Consider the following 18,995-nt stretch of genomic DNA (forward strand, 5'->3'; position numbering starts at 1 on the left):
CCTTAAATACTAATAATGCTTTCCCTGGTTATCTATATCCACAGTGCAGAATAAATTAGACTTTTATATAGGTATTGATCTCAACAGGGCAGCTATTCACCTAACACATCTCTCACCTAAGTTTAATGGTCATCCAGATTTTAATTTTTTATTCCTTTGTAAGTACATGGGAAGTTCTACATTGTCTCTGGTCAAAAGCTCTCTCAGTCTAAAATTAAATTATTGGGAATTCAGGCAGTGCTCCTATCCCTCTCCATCATGGTCAGAAAAAAATATGTTACAGTTCTCCAGAAGAGACCATTGTGTAGTATAATTCCCTGCAGCACAAAAACCCCAGACATTAATGCACAAAGAGGCATAAACAGCACCGATGAACCTGAAGAGACTTTCAACAAGTCATGAGAGCACCATGAACCTGCATAGCAGAGGAGCTAATTGAAAAAGCCCTGCTTGATTTATGAAGAATTAATTCACACCAGTTGATAATGTATTAATTGTGCTACTTCGAGAGTCATCTTGGTCATTTTAGAGATCTTCATAGAAGACTCAATTGCATGAAGCAGACACAGATTGTAACTTTGGCTGAATCAGTGGGAATTCTTTCCCTGAGTCCAGGGAGAGGTTGACCAGGCTGTGAAATGGTTACACGTCCTTGCCAAGAGCTTTAACCTCACACTTGGCCAAATTAAAATTAATTTTCCTTAGAACAAGGAAAGACATTTCTCCCACCAAAAGTCTATCTGATTATTACAGCTGTTGACAGAAAGTCATGTTTACTATTTTACAATAGGAGCACTCTGCTCCTTCTTTTTGTATTAATCATTCTGCTTTTGGAGGGAGGAGGGGCAGTAAAGTCAAACAAGTGTATTTCTTTTTTCACGTTTATATGAAGACTATAGGCTTGGCCCAAACAATTCTGGAGTTGGAAGAAGAAATGAATCAGAAAAAAAGTGAAAATTCAATCTGGCTGTAAGTATTTTTAAAGCTTGAGCAACTGAAGGCAAGTTCTGCGAACAGAAGTGACAAGCATGCAGGCATGATGTTTTTCATGTATTGTAGTCTTCATATTTCCAAGACTGGGGTTTGTTTCAGGAGAGATCTGACTAATTGTTAATAGGCAGCGAGCAGAAAAAAAGGATGTCATTAAAAATGGGAAAGTGACAATAGCCTGTAAACAAAAGGAAAGTGGGAGAGACTGCACGGCTCACACCTCTCAGGGCTTTGCATTCTCTCTTGCAGGCAGCAGAGCTAATTAAAACCTTGTGGCTAGAAAAAGACATCATGCAACTTAGGTCAAACAAATGGCTTTGATATAGAGACATATTTTACATAGAAACATCCCCCTTTCATGCTTTTAATCCTAGGATTACAAACACATATCAACCATCTTGTGAATATCCTCTGAGATAACATTATTTGCTTGAAGTGTATTATAAATTCTGGTTTTCAAAAAGAAACTTACCTACAGTATTTACACACATGTTTTTTGTTTTTATGCGCATGAATGTCACTGCACTAAGGCTGGTAGCACTACAGATTATTAGGTTTGACCAGCAGTCTTCATTATAAGACTGCTTTAACAGCTTGTGAGTTTGCCGAATATTAACTACATAAACTAACATTTTCCTCAGGGAAATAAAAAGAGTGACAGCATCAGTTTCTTGGCTTTTCGTTACCTATTTTACTATGCGTCTTCACATGGAAATGCCTGGCAAAATGGTTGGGAGATTAACTCATTGTTTTGCTCAAGTTAGAAATCCTCTGTAACTCATTTTCCTATTGCCTCTGTGTTGTAGATTAAAACCTCAACACCGTGTACTCAAGGATACATTTTAGTCTTTGGTGTTTAAAAACCTTTAGCCTGAAAAGTACCTACAGATCACTCCAGAGATTTTATCAGCTAAGTCTGTGGGATCCTATACACAGGTTTATTCCAACCCAGAGAGCATCACTCCTAGAGAATGTCTCACCTCCTCTGCAGTTAAAGATCAGACTTGCTGTGGTCTCTCAGGTGACCTATACACCCATGTGGTCTGTGCAGTGGGAAGAGGAGGAGAGGAAAACTGAATGAAGTACGAAGGGCAAGAGATTGGGATATGGAAGTAGGAGATAGACTGGAAAATGGGAAGGAAGAGACTGGAAGGGAAAGAGAAATAGAAAAATCATACAGGAGAAAACTACAGGACTGAGAACAAGGATGGAGAAAAAATGTGAGAAAGGGGAAGAGAAATTCCTTTGAAAGAGAAGAGATAGAAATATTGGGACAGTCTGGCCACACACACTGGACAGAATGGTTTGGAAATGCTAAGACAAACTAAAGAGTCCAGAGAGAGGTGCTGATCTGGAAAAAGCTGAGGAGAGAGATCCTAAAATAGAGACAAGAAATGAATGTAAAGGAGAAAGGCAGACTGGTCAAGCAGCAAAGTCAGGAACTGAGACAGAAACATAGAATAGGCTGAGGAGAGATGAAAGATAGCCAAGTAACCCAGCAGGAATAGAATGGAAAGTTGCATATGAGATCAGCAGTATGATGCTGAGTGAGGAGATGGTAGGGAAAAAGAGACACAGTAAGTGCAGAAGAGACCAGATCACACCTGGATTAGATGAGCAAAAAGGACTCTTAGCAGAAACTACCCACCAAAACCTGGACACTGATGATTCGCCAGCCTTGTTGTTCTTTGTCAGCAGATATTTGTGAAATCCACCTACAAAAACTCCCATCAGTGTTCCATGCTGGGTAAACCTTAGGCTTCCTCAAGTGCTAGACGTTCTGTGTTGTTGAGATCCTGTGCTGGAAACCCATACTTGTATGAATCTGATGATTTGTGTTAGGATTTCAAGATTTTGTTTTCAGTTTGTTTGGGGCTTTCAAAGATTGAAAAGTGCATCTAAAGCATCTGCCCTAAATTGTGTTGCAATATGAAGCACTCAAATACTAGGAAAGGCCAGTGGTGATCTCATCTGAACTGAGGCTTCCACGTTGTAAACAGGGACATGTAAGCTAATCATCTAGCCTTTTCTTACAGTCAGTAAAGATAAAATGTCCTTCTGGGTCAGGATTCACACAAAACGTGGGAAAACAGTCATTAAGTCAAAGGAATACTGTTAAATTTGAGAAACTTTACACTTGATTCTTCTGTGTGCTTCTTAAAGGTTTTGAAACACAGCTACTACCCATTTCAGGGATCATTTGGGAAGACTGACTTCTGGAAACCAAATCTCAAGGCTTCATGTTCAGTTCTCTAGCACCAGGGGCTTTTGTTGGTTGACAATAACTTATTTTCTTGATGTAACAGCAAAATTTCCCTTCATTATACAGTCTCGCATCAACTCAGATATCCATCCGCTCACAGAAGTAGACACAACACTTGTGCAGGGATAGGGAGAGGGAATTGTATAGTCATGTGGTTGCATACTAGATCATGATGTATACACACAAAGTTGTATAGGCAGAGTAATCCTTACGTTTTCTGAATTGTGACTGTACTTTTCTGCAGTGTCAGATGTTGTTGCCTTCTATAAATGGAACATAGTGCAAAAAAAAATCTCAATGAAAGATTTGTAAATTCTTCCCTAAATGAAACCTTGTGTTAAATTCAAAGAGTTGAACAAAAGTAGTTTTCATTCTCATCTATGTTTCTGCTAACCAGAAGCTGTCCCATTTCAGGAAATATGTGTCAGAAAAATAGGCCGCCCTGTTAATAGACAGCAGAATTCTCCACTGCTGTGAATGGTTGCTTCCTGGATACCGTATTTGACAAACATAGAACATAAAAGCCCTTGTTTCAGGTGGAAGTGTTGCAACAATGGTAAGCCTTATGTCTGATTAAATATTATCTATGAGCAAGTGAATAGATGGATGTCTATTATTCATTTCTCTCTCAGTAAGCACTGCAGAGTTTAATTCCCCAAAATCATTTTACTGTGTTGTGATGAAATGATCATAATGCCCAGATGATTCACATCCTTCACTTCACTTCCTAGTTACTGCAGTCTGAGGTGTGTCTTCTTACCTTAGCAAGCTGTTCCACTCCACTTGCGGTTCGTGCCAGTGTTACGAGATCTTCTTGCATCTTATCTACCCATGATTTTATCCTACAGAAACCAAAAAGAAAAGAGAGACATCCAATCAGATCACTGGCAAGTGGAAATCACATACAATTATACAGCACAAGGAAAGGGAAAAAATTCAGAATATGTTGATAAAATTGAAAACAAAACATAAAAAGTTTGTCTTTGAGGGTTTTTTCAATAGATCCTCTACCCAGTCTTGATGACCCGAATCTTCTGATACAGTTTTCTGCAGTGGCCACCACGCTAAGTCCGCTGGAAACCAAGAGTGCTATCGTATCTATGTAGCCAAGCTGTGGCAAAGATCTCCTCAACAGAGCTGGTATGTTGCCTGCCAGGACAACCAGCCTGACCTGCAGCTCACTCCCAGCAATGCCTCTCCTGAGAGCCTCAAGGTCCCTCTCCCAACAGACAGTACAAGCAGAGAAAAGCAGCCAGTTGGGAGCAGGTTTAGAAACCTGACTAAACTTTTCAGCCTGTAGCCCTGTCATGGTTTGAGATCCCCAAAAATCTAATTCCCTAGCTCCATTCCCCCTCCCACATCTCAACCCAGTGAGAGATGATTCTTTCCAGACAAAACACACCAGACTCAAAGTGGGGGAAAAGGGAATATATTACAATGACTGTACAAATAAATACTACAATACATTATACACACGATCTCAACTATCTTTACGATGACATAAGTATTTACAATGGATTAGATCTCTTCTCCCCTCCAAATAAAAGTCCAGGAGGGAAGAAGGACAGATCCCTTTCACATTTAGGGCAGCAGCTCCTCTTCTGTCTTCCATGCAGCAGTTGCAAATGTATTGTTGTAGCTGGATCTCTGTTCAATACACACAAGGGGGTCTCCAAGCCCCTCGGTTCTCCTTCGACTCCAAGCGAAGGCCTCACCTGTGGACTGCCAGCAGGGACAAAACTCGCTTCACCACAGGTATATCACGAAATGCAGGGGCATCTTCGTGAAAGTTCCTTCCTCAGGGGATTCACCCCTGAGTCAGAACATCTTGGGCAGCTTTCAGTTGAAAGTCTTTGCCCTAAGAGTTCCACCAGAGCTCCTGTGCTCTGTCTCAACTGCCAACGTGGCAGCAGCAGCTGGGGGAGCAAGGTCACCCCCCTCTGCATTCCATCCGGCCGTCCCAGTCCAGCTCCAGGACGTCTTTGAGCTTCTTAGCTCCTCTCTCTCCGGTACTGCTGTACTCCAAGACTCCTCTCAAATAGGAGTCCATCTACTCCTCCTCTCTCTAGGAGGGGTCTCCAAGGGTTTTTGAGGGGTCTGGTTCAGTTCTTACCCCCAAAAAAACTCTGTCTCTCAGCTGCTGGCTTTCTCTTGGCTTTCCTTCCAGGAGTTCTCTCCTACTTGGCTGTAATGCCTCTGCTGCTTCGTCTTATCTCTTCTGGCTCTGTGCCACCATTTCTCCAGTCAGTGCCGGCTGGTTTGGTTGTGATATGTTTATATTTTGCAGAAGCACTCATTGGACAAAACTTCAAAACTTCCAGGATTACCACCCCCTGGGGGTTACCACTTTCAACTGCAGGGGGAAAATCTGATTCAAACCACTACAAGCCCTTCTCCAGACACTTCAAGGAAGGAACAGTGAGACAGGTAGCAGTGAGCATGGCTTATTTTGGGAAGGCGCATCTGCTCCTGGTTGCTGTCACCAGGGAACAGGTGATTTGCTGCTGTGCATCCTCTACTCTCTGTGCCCAGCAAACCCAACTCTCTGGAAAAGCATTGGATCCAACACACTTTCTGTGCCATGCCATGTTCTGTAGCAGGGAAGGAGCCATGGTACACGTTTATTCCAGTTAAGACTGTGTTCAGAAGAAGGTTGTGTAGCTTGCCTAGCCAGAAAGTTCCATCTCCAACTCATTCTCTCACATTATCCCTGTCATTATGCCAGCTTTCTGCTCTGAAACCTGGAACAAATAAATATATTTAGCCATTTCCTAGCCTTAATCTAATACCCAAGGGATTATTCATTAATAAAGGAAAGACAGGAAAAAAAGAGATTCGATTTTTACTTCAATATGGAAAAATTGGAAGACTAAGAAAGAAGATAGAAGACTGATTTTACTCCTTCTTTCTATGGCCATTAAGACATTTTCTGTTAATCCAATACCAATATCTTTAAAGAGCACAGTCTCTATTATAGAGTTGTAAGTTGACTACTTTTAATAAAGGATCCTTCCTCATGCTTCCTTCACGCATGAAAACTATATTTTCATTGACTAAAGCAACTGATTCCATCATTGTTTTAGTACTCCCAAATCTTCCCGTTTATACTATGCTTTCCAAAAACTGAGACAAATTAATTTCCTGGTTCAAATCTCCACAAAGCCCTATATTATATAAACATTTAGTTCAGTATAGAAATCAGCCTGTTTAAAATCACGGTGCATTATGTTTACCGTGGTTTTTAGCCCATCATGTGAGAAGAGAATTGACTCACAAGCATGAGCAAAACCAAGAAAATGCTATCATCTTCCATTTTTGAATGGTTTCTATTTTTCTGTGTGAGAGAATGAGGTATATGAAAGGTGAAAAAGTGAAACCCATTAACCAAAAGTGTTTTCAAAAGCATAAAATAAATAATTGAACACACTGAGATTTTTTTTTTACAATCCATTTCAGTTATAAAAATTGTGGGTGTTATTTCTAAGAGGAGTCGATAGAAAAAAATCAGGGAGGATTGATTTTTAAATTGACTTTTTCCATTTCCCACTGCTCTGCACTTTTACTGAATATATTCCTCTCTGTACTTAAAGGAAACCGGAATTTTCAAAACAATTAGTTAGTTATCTAGTTAGCTAAATTTGAAATTTTGGAAGAAGCTACCCTTAAAAACAGTAATTACCTATCAGTACTATTACTTGTAAATCAAATATCTGTCATTTTTCCTTTAACTTGTAAAAATATTGATTTTTCAATAAATACTTCTTAAATATTGTCTAAAACTGTCTTCACACAGTTAACCCACAACTTACTTTTTGGGGTTAGTCATGAGACTAGTCTTTGTTTTATTTTCGTCTTGGTTTTGTTTTGTTTCAATTTATGATTAAGGTAGGCTTCTGCTTCAGTCAATGGAAAAAGGTATCTCCAGAGCTGACTCACTCTATCCTCAGCCAGTATCAGTTTCTAAACTGGAATAGGAAGAAGTTCACCTTCTTTCTAACTTAATGACAATTTCTCTCCCCATCTGTAACTAAAATGTAAATAATAAGGCTTCTTCCAATACTGACTGTATATTTACATTAAAAGATTATTTTCTTGCATATTCATCTTAGCTTGTTAGGCCTTCTGGAGTGAAAACTGTCCTTTTTCTGCTTTCCTGTACAGCAGGGTCCAACATCATCATAGAATTATGGAATCATAATTATGGAACCCAGAATAGTTTGGGTTGGAAGGGACCTTTAAAGGTCATCTAGTCCAACCCCGCCCTGCAATGAGCAAGGACATGTTCAACTACCTCAAGTTGTTCAGAGGGTAAAAAGTAATAACTTCAGAAGGGTTGTGTTAGATTACTATCAAAAGAACAATTGATAAAATGACATTTTACAACATTGAGGAAGCTCAGTATAATTCCTCTTGCTTTCCCACAGGAATTTAAGTATTATTAGTATTATTTATAAAGTATAATGTCAGTATTTCTGCATCTCAGTTTCCTACCTTGCCACCAGATAAAAGTGTACATTTCAGAAATTTCACGTTCCTCACAGGCTGTTTTTCAGAAATGGACACACTCAGGTTTTATAACTTTCACTGGAAAATGACATAGAATGTATAAAATAGAAGTTGTGGGTTTGTTGTTTTTTTTTTTTTCAGCTAAGGAAATACATTATCTTATTGTATTTTTTTTTATTTGTTTGTTGGTTTGTTTGTTTAATTGTGAGTCTTTAAAAAAAAAATTAACTAGGAGCCTTTAGGCACTGAAATGCTTGGCTGGTGCTCCTTTTAACTGAAGTCTGCAATATCTGTCTGACAGCTGCTCATGGTCAGAGTTTATTTAACAATTGGAAAGCTGTCACAGCAAACGTGAGCTCCCATGACTTAAAGTAGCAGCAGTCATTTTTTTTCTGCAAAGGGCACCAACAGAAAGCCTGTACAAAAGGCTGGTTTGTTCCTACTGCTATTGGTTTGGCATGAACACTGCAATGGATGTTCCACTGAAAGGTGATTATGTTCTGCAGGACAATTGATTTTAACCCCCTTCTCCCCAACACAGGTTGTCCCTGTAGGAAGCACTGACTAGACAAAAGGAGTAAGCACACGCCTTCCCACAGCAACTTCCAAGTAATCTGAATGATGAAGGGAAATATCTGATTAAAGACAGACAGATACAGGTCATTTACTGGGGAATTAGAAGGTAAAACCTTGCTGCTGTCACTTGGGCTCTGATCAGATTGATGAAGAAATAGTCAAAACACTACAGAGCCATCCATCCACATTACATTATTAGCCAGCCTAGCATAACAGCTACTTTGGCAGCACAGAAAGCATTTATTTTTCATTTTTCTTCCTTTTTATATTTTTTTTTCATAATTTTACAGGAAGACAATTATATTTCCTAGAATCAACAGATTTTCACAGGTACACCCCTAGTCACACTCCAAGCAGAACTTAATATTGCAAGTGCTACACCAAGAAATTTGTCTTTTAATTTCATTAAAAACCTACTTTTATATTAAACCTGTATACCAAACTATACTAGGAGAACAGAGCATTGCTCAATTACAGGGGTAAAAGAAACCAAGAAATCTAGATGTAGAATAACCTGGCTATAACCCTTTTTTACTGCTGAAACTGATGCAATATTTTTCTGCTGACTTCAAGGACAGTAGATTCATGTAATGATATTCCATAGTTTTGCAGACTACTCACACTAATTTAAGGTCCATTAGCTGACTTCTGCTTGGGTAATGTCTTACAAAGAGGCAGGCATAGACCTTAACTGTGCCAACTGAAGTCACTAGGTGTATTGGAGGTGCATGTCCAGTTCTCTTCAGTTAAGATTGATTACATTCTGCTCAAGTTTCTGAATAGTTCTTGTACATAAAAATAACAACAAATGAAGTAATGAAAGCTATAAGTAGTGAGAGAAAGAAGTATTTTCAAAATAGGTCAATATTTCTTTGATTATCAAAAAGGAAAAATATATATAACACATTGCTCCTAATTCAATTGAAAAGTGGTGTTTGGAAAATGAAGATAAATGAGATTAGGATCAGAAACTGAGAGAGTAAGCTTCACTATATTTTTTCAAGCTAACCACACTTTTTTTGTTACTCAGAAAAACCTTCACTTTCAGGTTCCCATGCTTTTTAGAAGATTTGCTATCAGTGAAGGAGGGGGGAAAGGTTACAAAATTATTGTAACGGCAGGATTCCCAACCATTCTTTGTCCCTCTTAGGCAACACCAAAGGGCAGGAAGAAATTGTTATTGTAATTTGTAAAAGGTATGTGAAAGAAGAATATATTTTACAATGGAATTACTAACCTTCTACACAGAAATTACCCGTGTTGCTGCATTTACACCTCCCGCTGCACAACTAGTGATTTTTAATAGGACTATATATTTTGATGACCTATAAGTTGACAGTACTCATATTTAAGGTCTGGGGATGGATGGATAGAATTACAGAGGAACGGACTTTGGACTCAGTAATAAAGGTAGGTTTTTTAAAACACTGAAGAAATTGTTATAACGTACTGAAATCACACTGATTCTAAAACAGGGAAAGAAAGGGGTTGGACATGAAGAGTCTGATGCAAAGATCACTAAAACCCCATAGTTATCAAATCAAGCTCTTGAATCTCCATTGTCTCTATAGCCAGAAAACGAGTAAAATAGGCTTATAGAATTTAGATGTGACATAAAACCAAATGAAGGCAAAGTTTTCCATATAAGCTTTTGTGAATTTTCCAGATCCTACTGTAGTATTTATAATAGTCCAGTTAGATGCCATAGAGTGGAGGAGATTTAATTTAACCAATCATATTGATGTTCACCTCATTCTATGACTTCTATGGTTATGAAAATTCTCAGGATGGTGCACAGACCTCCAATTCTCCTTTTTCTGTTGTTTGGAAATTTCCTAATGCACTATGTGAAGGTATGATAGCTTAAAACTATAGTATAAATACTATATAAAATAGCAGTTTGAAAGGAAGTTAAAGATTCGGAATTTTAAATTAAAAGTGGTACGTGTTGCAAGTGCTGGCAAACTCCCTTTATTTCAATGCAATAATGATAGAGGCCTGTATATCCAGTGCCAGCTATATGTTAAAAAATACATTACACAATTTTGTATAAATGTTTGGAAGAACTTTCATGTAATAAAAGCAAAGCAAAGATTAATTCATGACTTTGATTGCATTGAGTGAGGAAAATAAGGAAGCACGAAACGCGTCTTATGCTCACTAGGCAAAGATATTTCCTCTGTTGGCAAGAAGAAAAAACAGTTCTTTGTTTCTTTGCCCTCTTTGACTGTCTTATCTTCCCAAATGTGGCAAGCTGCTGTTCATGTAGTTTACAAGGAATTTCCAGATATGAGATAGCCCCAATAGTCAAGGCCAGAGGGACCCTCTTGTTTTTTCCTGTTTTCAAACTATAAAATTTTTGCTTGGAATAGTTATTTCACATTCCTCAAATGGAAACATTTGGGAAGCAAGACATAATTTCTCTGTCATATCTATCATTCTTTAGAGAGAAAATGCCAATGTAGACAGAATTCTCTTCAGGATAGACTTGATTTTTAGTAGTAGATATCTTAATGCTCATACTTGGGGTTTTTAAGCTCTAATTTCACATGGTTAGGCCATCCAGTCACAGAAGCTATAGCAATTTTCCACTTTTTTGCCAATCACTCCTTCTCCACATAAACATGGTTCTTATATGTCCTAGACTTCACGAAATAAGCTCGCAGGAACACTCACTAATGACTGCTCTACCAACTGCTCTTCTGAGGACTCCCCATGTACCACAGATAAATTGGGAACTAGGAATCCAGAGATGCAGGACTCATACAGACAGAAGGTGAAGGAACAACCCTATGATTTAGCCAGCAGCTCAGGAGATTTAACTTCCACCACTGACTTCCATAACAAAGTCAGTGGGAAGTCAATGGTTCACGGTGAGTGAAGAGTAGATCTGTCATGTATCCATTTCTGTCTATGTCTTAAAACGCTGTTTGCTTCTTAACACTGAGTTTCAGTGCCAGGTTTCAGGATGGAAATGGTCAAGTGTGAATGGCACCATGAGCTGCTCAGCGTTTGCCACAGTGCCCAAAAAAGCAGAAATCTTTCTCCGTGCTTACCTAGAACTTCTAGGCCAAACAAACTTCTTCACCCCAACATCTCTTTTGTAGCCCTGAAGCACAGCTTGAATGGCTGTTTTGCTCTCACCTTCCAACAGAACCCTGCCTATACACTTCCAACAGAAGGCTTCAGGTGGATCTGGGAACAGCACCCCCTGACCCACAGGCTGGACCCACTTGCTGCTGCTCACTCCCATTGAAATAACCTCTCTTCGCATCTCAACTCTTTATCTGTAACTACATTTTCCACTTTAAAAAGTATGTCACATATTCTTCAAAGCACCCAGATTTTAAACAGAAGTAACCAAGTAACTCCTTAACTATGGTGTCCACTTTCAAGAGCCAGGATCAGAGCATGGTCATATTATTTTATAACCTGTTCGGTTGAGCCAAGTGCCTGACAGGTTTTTAGCTGCACATGTTCATAATTACAGCTTATGCTTTTCAAATATTTCCCTATACTTTGCCAAAAGTGTTCTTTTGGAGTCTAAAGCTTCCTAGCAAATAACATGAAAAATATCCTCTCATGGAAATTACTGTTGCACAAAATATCATTTAATAATTTAAGCTCAATCTTTAATGTAAGCCTTAGTCAGCTGCAAAATTACTATACACTGAAAAAAGGACTCCTTAAAAATGATTATGTTTTAATTATCAAACATTATACTGCTAAAACAGTTCAATAGAGAAAACATAAATTTTCAACTCAAATGACTTCCAGTAGTGCTCAGATGTGTTTCATTAAAGGCTTTTACAATCAGATATACATCTAGCAACATTTATTGCTTAGTATTGAAAAACCAATCAAACTTTCCAAATCTAGTTGCCATTTTTGTGACTGAGAAATTTAAATTCAGAACGAAGAATTAGTTTCTAATCTGTACTAGATTAAAATCAATCATTTTGTTTTCAACTGCAATGATCTGACATATGGTCTAGGATACAGATCTCGTGGAGGAGCAGGCACAGGAGAGACTTGGTTGTATTTGCACCCACTAGAGATCCCCTAAAACAGCAGGTAAGATGCCTCTCATCATCTCTTCGCTTCAGCTCTGATAACTAGTATTTAAAGTGTCCAATTCAATTGGACACTCTGTAATGCTATATGGAGTAAGTTCATTTCTCCAGTAAAAACACAGATACTCCAGTAAAATCATACACTCATTGTGGTAAAAAGGAGACTGAAACTGAATCTCACATATGTCACTGAAGTTATTCCAGTACTGAAACAATGGAACCTGGATTAGAAGCTGGTCCTTATGCAAAGTAAGATATAGAAGGTGCTATTTTTTTGATGGTTCTATATTATATGGTAAATCTGTTAATAACATAATGCCTTTGGAGGGTAATAAAAAAGCATGTCTTAGAAAATGATTGAAGAATAAATCTCAGTGTAATGGAACTTTACAAAAGTGCTTAACAGCACAATTTTGCTAAGGCATTTCAGGCAAAAAACGATTTTATCAGTTGTGTTTAACACATCACTCTTATACTTTAACCATAATTTATATTGAAATTACTTCTTCCCCACACTAATAAGCATTACGTTTGAACCTCAGAAAAAAAATATAAGGAAATTGAAATATGGATACCAGTAAAGAAGAAATTAAAGGAAAAAAGACGTTTCATACACACCAGGAACATTACTCATATTCACATATGTGCAGGAATTCAATTGAGTGAGAATTTCATCTGAACCACCTAATTTGTGCCCTTACCACTGCAGTATTTTGTTTTCATACATCCAGAACGCAGAAGCTGCACATATGTACTGTGCTTGTCTGTACTTCATACTGAATGAATAAACTGCACCATAATAAGACACACAAATTTATCTCCTTAAAGTATGCAATTAATTTGATCTGCTGTTCTGGTTTAAGTTACGCAGCACTTAAGTTACTTATAGGAATGCCAAGACAAGCTTTGAGAGAAAGAACCACATAACCACCTCATTTTGTCATCACCTACACTTCTGAGGAAGTGAACAGCAAAGCTTCCCTTTAGTCTAGCAACACATGGATACATTCTTAAATCAGTGTTTTTCACTGTCTTTCACAGAATTAAGGTATAAATCAGCACCTGCATTAAAAATCAAGAGTTTTTTATTTTAGGGTTTTTTTAATTAGTGGGTTGTAGTGAGGAAAAAAAGAGAATTAAAGTACTTTGCCACTCATAGAATATATTAGGTAAGTACAAGTAAGGCAATGACACAGCATCATCAGGGAGCTGAGCTACTCACTTCTCTTTTTTTATCTGATTGTCTGATGTAGGTTTTGGTTGTAACAGCAGAAGTCCAACAGCACACTGCTGGATGTGTTTCAAATGAAGCATCCCAGAATGCAGGATTCAGTGACATTTTGATTAAAGGTCCATACATAACAAAGGATTTTTATGAGGTAGCTGCTTAAAAGACACCAGCACCAGCAAATCATTGAAGTACCTACCCTGTGCTTTGCTGCTGCAAAAGTACATGAGCAGGTGAGTAATTCCCCCTATGCAAATGGCACCAGTCATAGAATTTAAGTACACAGCAGAATGGAGGGATGCACTCAGATCCCGGACAGCAAGTCTACCTTTTCTGGGTTTGCCACTTTCCTAAATCTTAAAAGTTAAATGTAAAAATTGAGAGATGCTTAAAGACAAGCAGATGTTTATGCTTTGTGGAAGATAGGGCTTGATTGCATAGGGAGAATCTTTCTTATAACTCTGTATGAAATTACTATTATTATTAAAAAGATACATTATTTATAACGGTAATTTAACATGAAATTCATATTGAGAATATTTTATGATCATTTAAGCACTGAAAAAAGGAACAAAGTCTGGAAAAAAAAATGTAGGAGTTTTTTACAGAACTATGAGCTGTTTGCTACCAAGCTTCAAATTTTATAACCTCCTTTCAAATGCATTTTCCCTCTTGTTTAACAATGGCAAGGATTCATAAATAAATCATGTTATATCAGGTATAACAATGTCACCTTCTGATAAACCTATACAGACTAAGAAAAAAACCCCACACCTGACTCCAACTATATCCCATCAATGTAAAGCTACTCTTCTAACTTATTATAGTTTTCGAAGTTATTATATACTTTTTAAAAATTTTTTGGTTGTACAATGTACTCCAAAGCATATTACTTGAAAGCTGCACATGCAAATTAATCAGCTGTTTCTTTTGCAAATATATTCTCTCTTTCAAAGCTTGACTTCCAGTGTGCAAAGCTGTCACCACCCAAATGTGCCACTGCTGTGCCATGTGTAGTAACAGCATTTATAGTAATGAAGAGATGTTTTTTAGAGAGACATAAATTGACTCCGTATTTTGAAAGATAGGCACTATCTGCATTTAGTGCTGCCATTTAAAACAAAAAGTAGAATATCACGACAGAAGATGCAAAGCATAGATTATTGCACAGGCAAAAGACTGGTACAGAATATTAAGTTTCTACAGAGATTAACATCAAAATTAGCATAGCCATGCTGTCTTTAAATTCTTTCCGTTTCACAAAGTCGTGCTGAATTACACGGAGTTTTTGCTAAAGGCGCAGCTGGCTTGTTGTGGTTCCTGGGATGCAGATGCATATTAATAGCTGTTTGAAAAGGATAATAGTATATGAGAAATAATCAATGCAATCTTTTCTTCCTATTGAAGAGGTTCTCAGTCTTTCCCACACACACACTGCAGTTTGCTGTGTTGAAAACAGGAGGTCAGGACTCTTGATCACAGGATCAGGACAATGTCTGCACAGGCTGGTGCGGGAGAACCTTATGTACATTAAAACCATGACTGTTTCTCCAGGGTGTTAGACAGAGCAGCTGTGTATCAGAAGTGCTAGAATACTGTAAACTACCAGAAAAATTCAATGCAATTACTCTGTAAAGAACCAGCAGCAACGAAAATCATATTGCAATGTCTCCCGCTTCAGAAAATTAATCTTTACAAATGGCTAGTGTCAGGCTTCAAGGGGCAGATCAGTCATAAACAGCCGTGCAGGTATTACATTTCTGTTGTAATCCTCCACTTGTGATATATAGTATTTTTCTAGATAATGTTTCTATTTTCTTATATCTGAAGAAACTGGAGATTGAGGAATCATGTTTAATGTCATTATTGTAGTGATAAGAAAATCTTGGTTTTTTTCTTTTTCTTTTAAAGAACTCCTACAGATAGCTTACAGATTACTTACATAAACCTTAGAAAAATAGGAGTACGTGCTCATGATGTTTGGGTTTCACTTTTGAAAGGCTGTTTGATGAGACTGGGAGTGTTTGATTCAGAAAGCTCAGGCGCAGAAATGGTTTCCAACCGCGTATGCGGGGCCAAAGGGCTACAAGGGTCAGCTCACAGTAAAGCTGAACAAGAATGACACTAAATGTAATGCAGCTCTAAAACAATTCCTTCTCAAAGAGGCTCCGCTCTCCTTTCTCAGGCTGGGGTAAATGCTTGAAGGGTAGGAGGCCACAGTGCTTGTCAGTGCATTCAATGCACATTAAAAAGACAGGCTATTAAGGAAAGGTCTCTGACATTTATTTGGGAGCCAACCCTCCCCTCTTCCACTTGTCCCCTTCCCCAGTTTCAACACATTCTCTAATTAAGCATCAATACAATGCAGGATAATTGATGTAGTAGTCATTACCAGGAATTGCCCATTCTCCTATCAAATCAGAGAGTACAGAAAGGGCCGTGTGTGAAATGGGTGAACTTAATTGCCCAATGGTTCCCAAGAGGGCTGTACAAATAGATCAAGACATCACACACGGACAACTGATCTCAGCTCTGACACAAGCTTTTTGTCACTCTCTCATCCATCTTTGCTTACTAGGGATAATAGTGGCTGGAGTCAACGCCGGACAATTTAATAAATAAGAACATTGGATGTGTTTCAAATGAAGCATCCCAGAATGCAGGATTTAGTGACATTTTGATTAAAGGTCCATACATAACGAAGGCTTTTTATGAGGCAGCTGCTTAAAAGACAATCTATTTGAGCAAAAACAGAGCAGGGTAGCTGGTATCCCTTGGCAATTTACTGTGAAACATTTGTTTGCTTCACAACAATCTGGTTCACAATCACAACCACTTGCATGGTTGGTTGATTAAATCAGTATCTCTAGCAGTCATTACAGAGAGCAAAGAAAAAAAGTCAATTGCTAAAGTAATTCCCTTCCGTGTCATGCAAAACAGATATATCATGAAGGTGCATTCCTTTTCTTTTTCCGGCACATTATTCTCTGTTTCCATTTCCTTTTATAAAGCACTGTGTTTTTAAGTTACAGTAATAAATAGCATTTAATTAAGAAAAGTGTTAATCCAGTCCAGTAGTGTTAGCTGTTCTGAAGGAAGTGGACTACCAACAGTCTAGCAATCAATTGATTCACTGATATTGATGTAGAAAAGTACTGGTTTCCCTTAAAAAATAGGGAGGAAAGGAGAAAAGAAAAAAAAAAAAAAAAGAAAGGAAGGAAGAATAAGAGAGAGGAAGAGAGGGAGAAAGGAAAGGAAATGAAAGGGGAAAGGGGAGGAAAGGGAAAGGGAAAGAAAAAAGAGAAAGGGAAAGAAAAAAGGGGAAGTGGACGGGAGGGGAGGGAAGGGGAAAGAAGGGAAGGGAAGGCAAGGCAAGGCAAAAAGAAAGAAAGGGAGAGAGAAAGAAAGGGAGAGAGAAAGAAAGAAAGGGAGAGAGAAAGAAAGAAAGAAAGAAAGAAAGAAAGAAAGAAAGAAAGAAAGAAAGAAAGAAAGAAAGAAAGAAAGAAAGAAAGAAAGAAAGAAAAAGAAAGAAAGAAAAAGAAAGAAAGGGAGAGAGAAAGAAAGAAAGAAAGAGAAAAAAAGAAAGAAAGAAAGAGAGAGAGAAAGAAAGAAAGAAAGAAAAAGAAAGAAAGGAGGTATACAAATAGAAACAACAGTAATTCGAATCTGATCATGCAAAGAATCCAAGCCACTCTCCACTTCAGGCTGCCTCTCCCTATGCTGCTATCTTCACTGTGACAAGAAAAGAGAGGCCTTGATTCCAACCTGGGTTATCAGAAGCAGCTACAGAATACATAAAAGGCACAGATAGGAAGTATCAGGTGACAGAAAAGAAGAAAATAAGAAAAAGCTTGGCAAACAGAGAAAATATGTGGCAGCGACAGAAAGTGGGAATGAAGGGACAGCTCTCATATTACAAAAGTACAGACTAAAAGATTGAATTGCTTAATTTAGCTAAATCTCTGTGAATGAGTGCATTTCAACTTTTTTTAAATTTTATTTATAAAATGCTACCCTAGGCAGTTTCCAAATTGCTTAGTGCAAAAGCTGTCCATACCATTAGAGAAAGATGGAGTCTTTTAAACTTGGTGCAGTTTCTGTATTTCTCTTCATTGCCATGACTGTAATACAGTTTTGCTGTGACAACATACCAGATTCCAAGGATGTACTGAATGCCTTGACAGCTCTGAATATGTAACATTCTCCAGACAGAAGGGAAGGCAAAAACTTTTGTACAACTGTGTTTCACCAAAAAGATAGCTCTGAAACAGCAGAGCCATCCATACCTTTGCCAGACACTCAGTCACGAAGTGTCACAATCTGTACAGCTATCTTCTCCATAAACATATTTTTCATAATTTTCTTTTTACTTTTGTCCACATCTGACATGTTACTCTAGCAGTTTCTATATCAAAGTTCTTTCTTGTCTGTTCCATTGCATGTGTGTAAAAACAAAAATTCACAGCATGGTAAGGTGTGTGCCATTTGCTTATTTCAAAATAAGCAGGTCTTATATTTTTGTTGTAATCCTCTATTTTATATATATAATTTTATACATAAATACAGAGGTATTTCTCATTAATTAGTAGTACCTGAATATCTTATAGAGCACGTGTAACTCAAATAAAACTGCCTGCAACCAAGCACTAAGCATTTAGGCAAATTTTGTCAAAGATTCTAGTTAGGCCTCAAACTTAAATGTATTTATGCTTAAATCTAATATTCAGAATATTTTTATTTTACCTTGACCTTAACTGGGTTATTTGAGAGAGCTTATTTGGGCCCTTTAAGTATTAGCCCAGCTTCAGGAGGTATTAGAGACAACCAACCCCTTCACTGATTTTGTTGTCTGGAAATTAAGCAGTACTAAGAGGCAGGTCCTTTATGTGCAGACAAAGTATGTTAAGCTGGCATGAATTAAGAGTGGTTTGTTTGACTGATGCACCTTTAATGTTCTGTTACATGATTAACTGTATACATAGAGGCTATATCCATACTGTAACTTTACACAGTGCTTAGAAGAACAGAAGACGTCTCTGAATGTTTTCCTAGTACAAGGCTGAGATATTTTTCAGTGTCTAAGGAATCTGTGTACCCAACCTCCATTACATTACTGACAATCTAAGGTATATTTGTGTGCTCTGCTTTAGATTCTTGCTGTAGGTTTTCTAAATTTCCCCTTTGGAAGTCGAGTGCCTGAACTGGGCTTTTTGATCTGCACCTTGGGATTGTATCATGGGGTAAATCGTATAGGAGCTTTCACAAGTGCCTATACCCCATGGTTGTTTTGCAAAAAAATCCATTCCTTTACTGAATTATCGACCTGCCTCTCAACAAAATCTCCCTTTTAAATTCAAGT

The 18,995-nt window shown here is 37.9% G+C and overlaps 1 protein-coding gene across 3 annotated transcripts in view; it reads right to left on the reverse strand.

Annotated features, from left to right (window-relative positions):
- The window catches only part of CACNA2D1 (calcium voltage-gated channel auxiliary subunit alpha2delta 1), a 383,720-nt gene that overhangs the window by 328,499 nt on the left and 36,226 nt on the right, over positions 1–18,995 (reverse strand). For all 3 annotated transcript variants that reach the window (XR_003527084.1, XM_027639551.1, XM_027639552.1), the window contains exon 2: positions 4,014–4,095. Coding sequence is in view for 2 of the 3 variants with exons in the window: in XM_027639551.1 (XP_027495352.1) it covers positions 4,014–4,095 (82 nt within the window). In the remaining variant the exon portion in view is untranslated. The remainder of the gene's footprint in view (positions 1–4,013; positions 4,096–18,995) is intronic.

Source organism: Corapipo altera, unplaced genomic scaffold (assembly GCF_003945725.1).
Source record: "Corapipo altera isolate COAL_440 unplaced genomic scaffold, ASM394572v1 1b, whole genome shotgun sequence".
NCBI classification, from domain to species: domain Eukaryota; kingdom Metazoa; phylum Chordata; class Aves; order Passeriformes; family Pipridae; genus Corapipo; species Corapipo altera.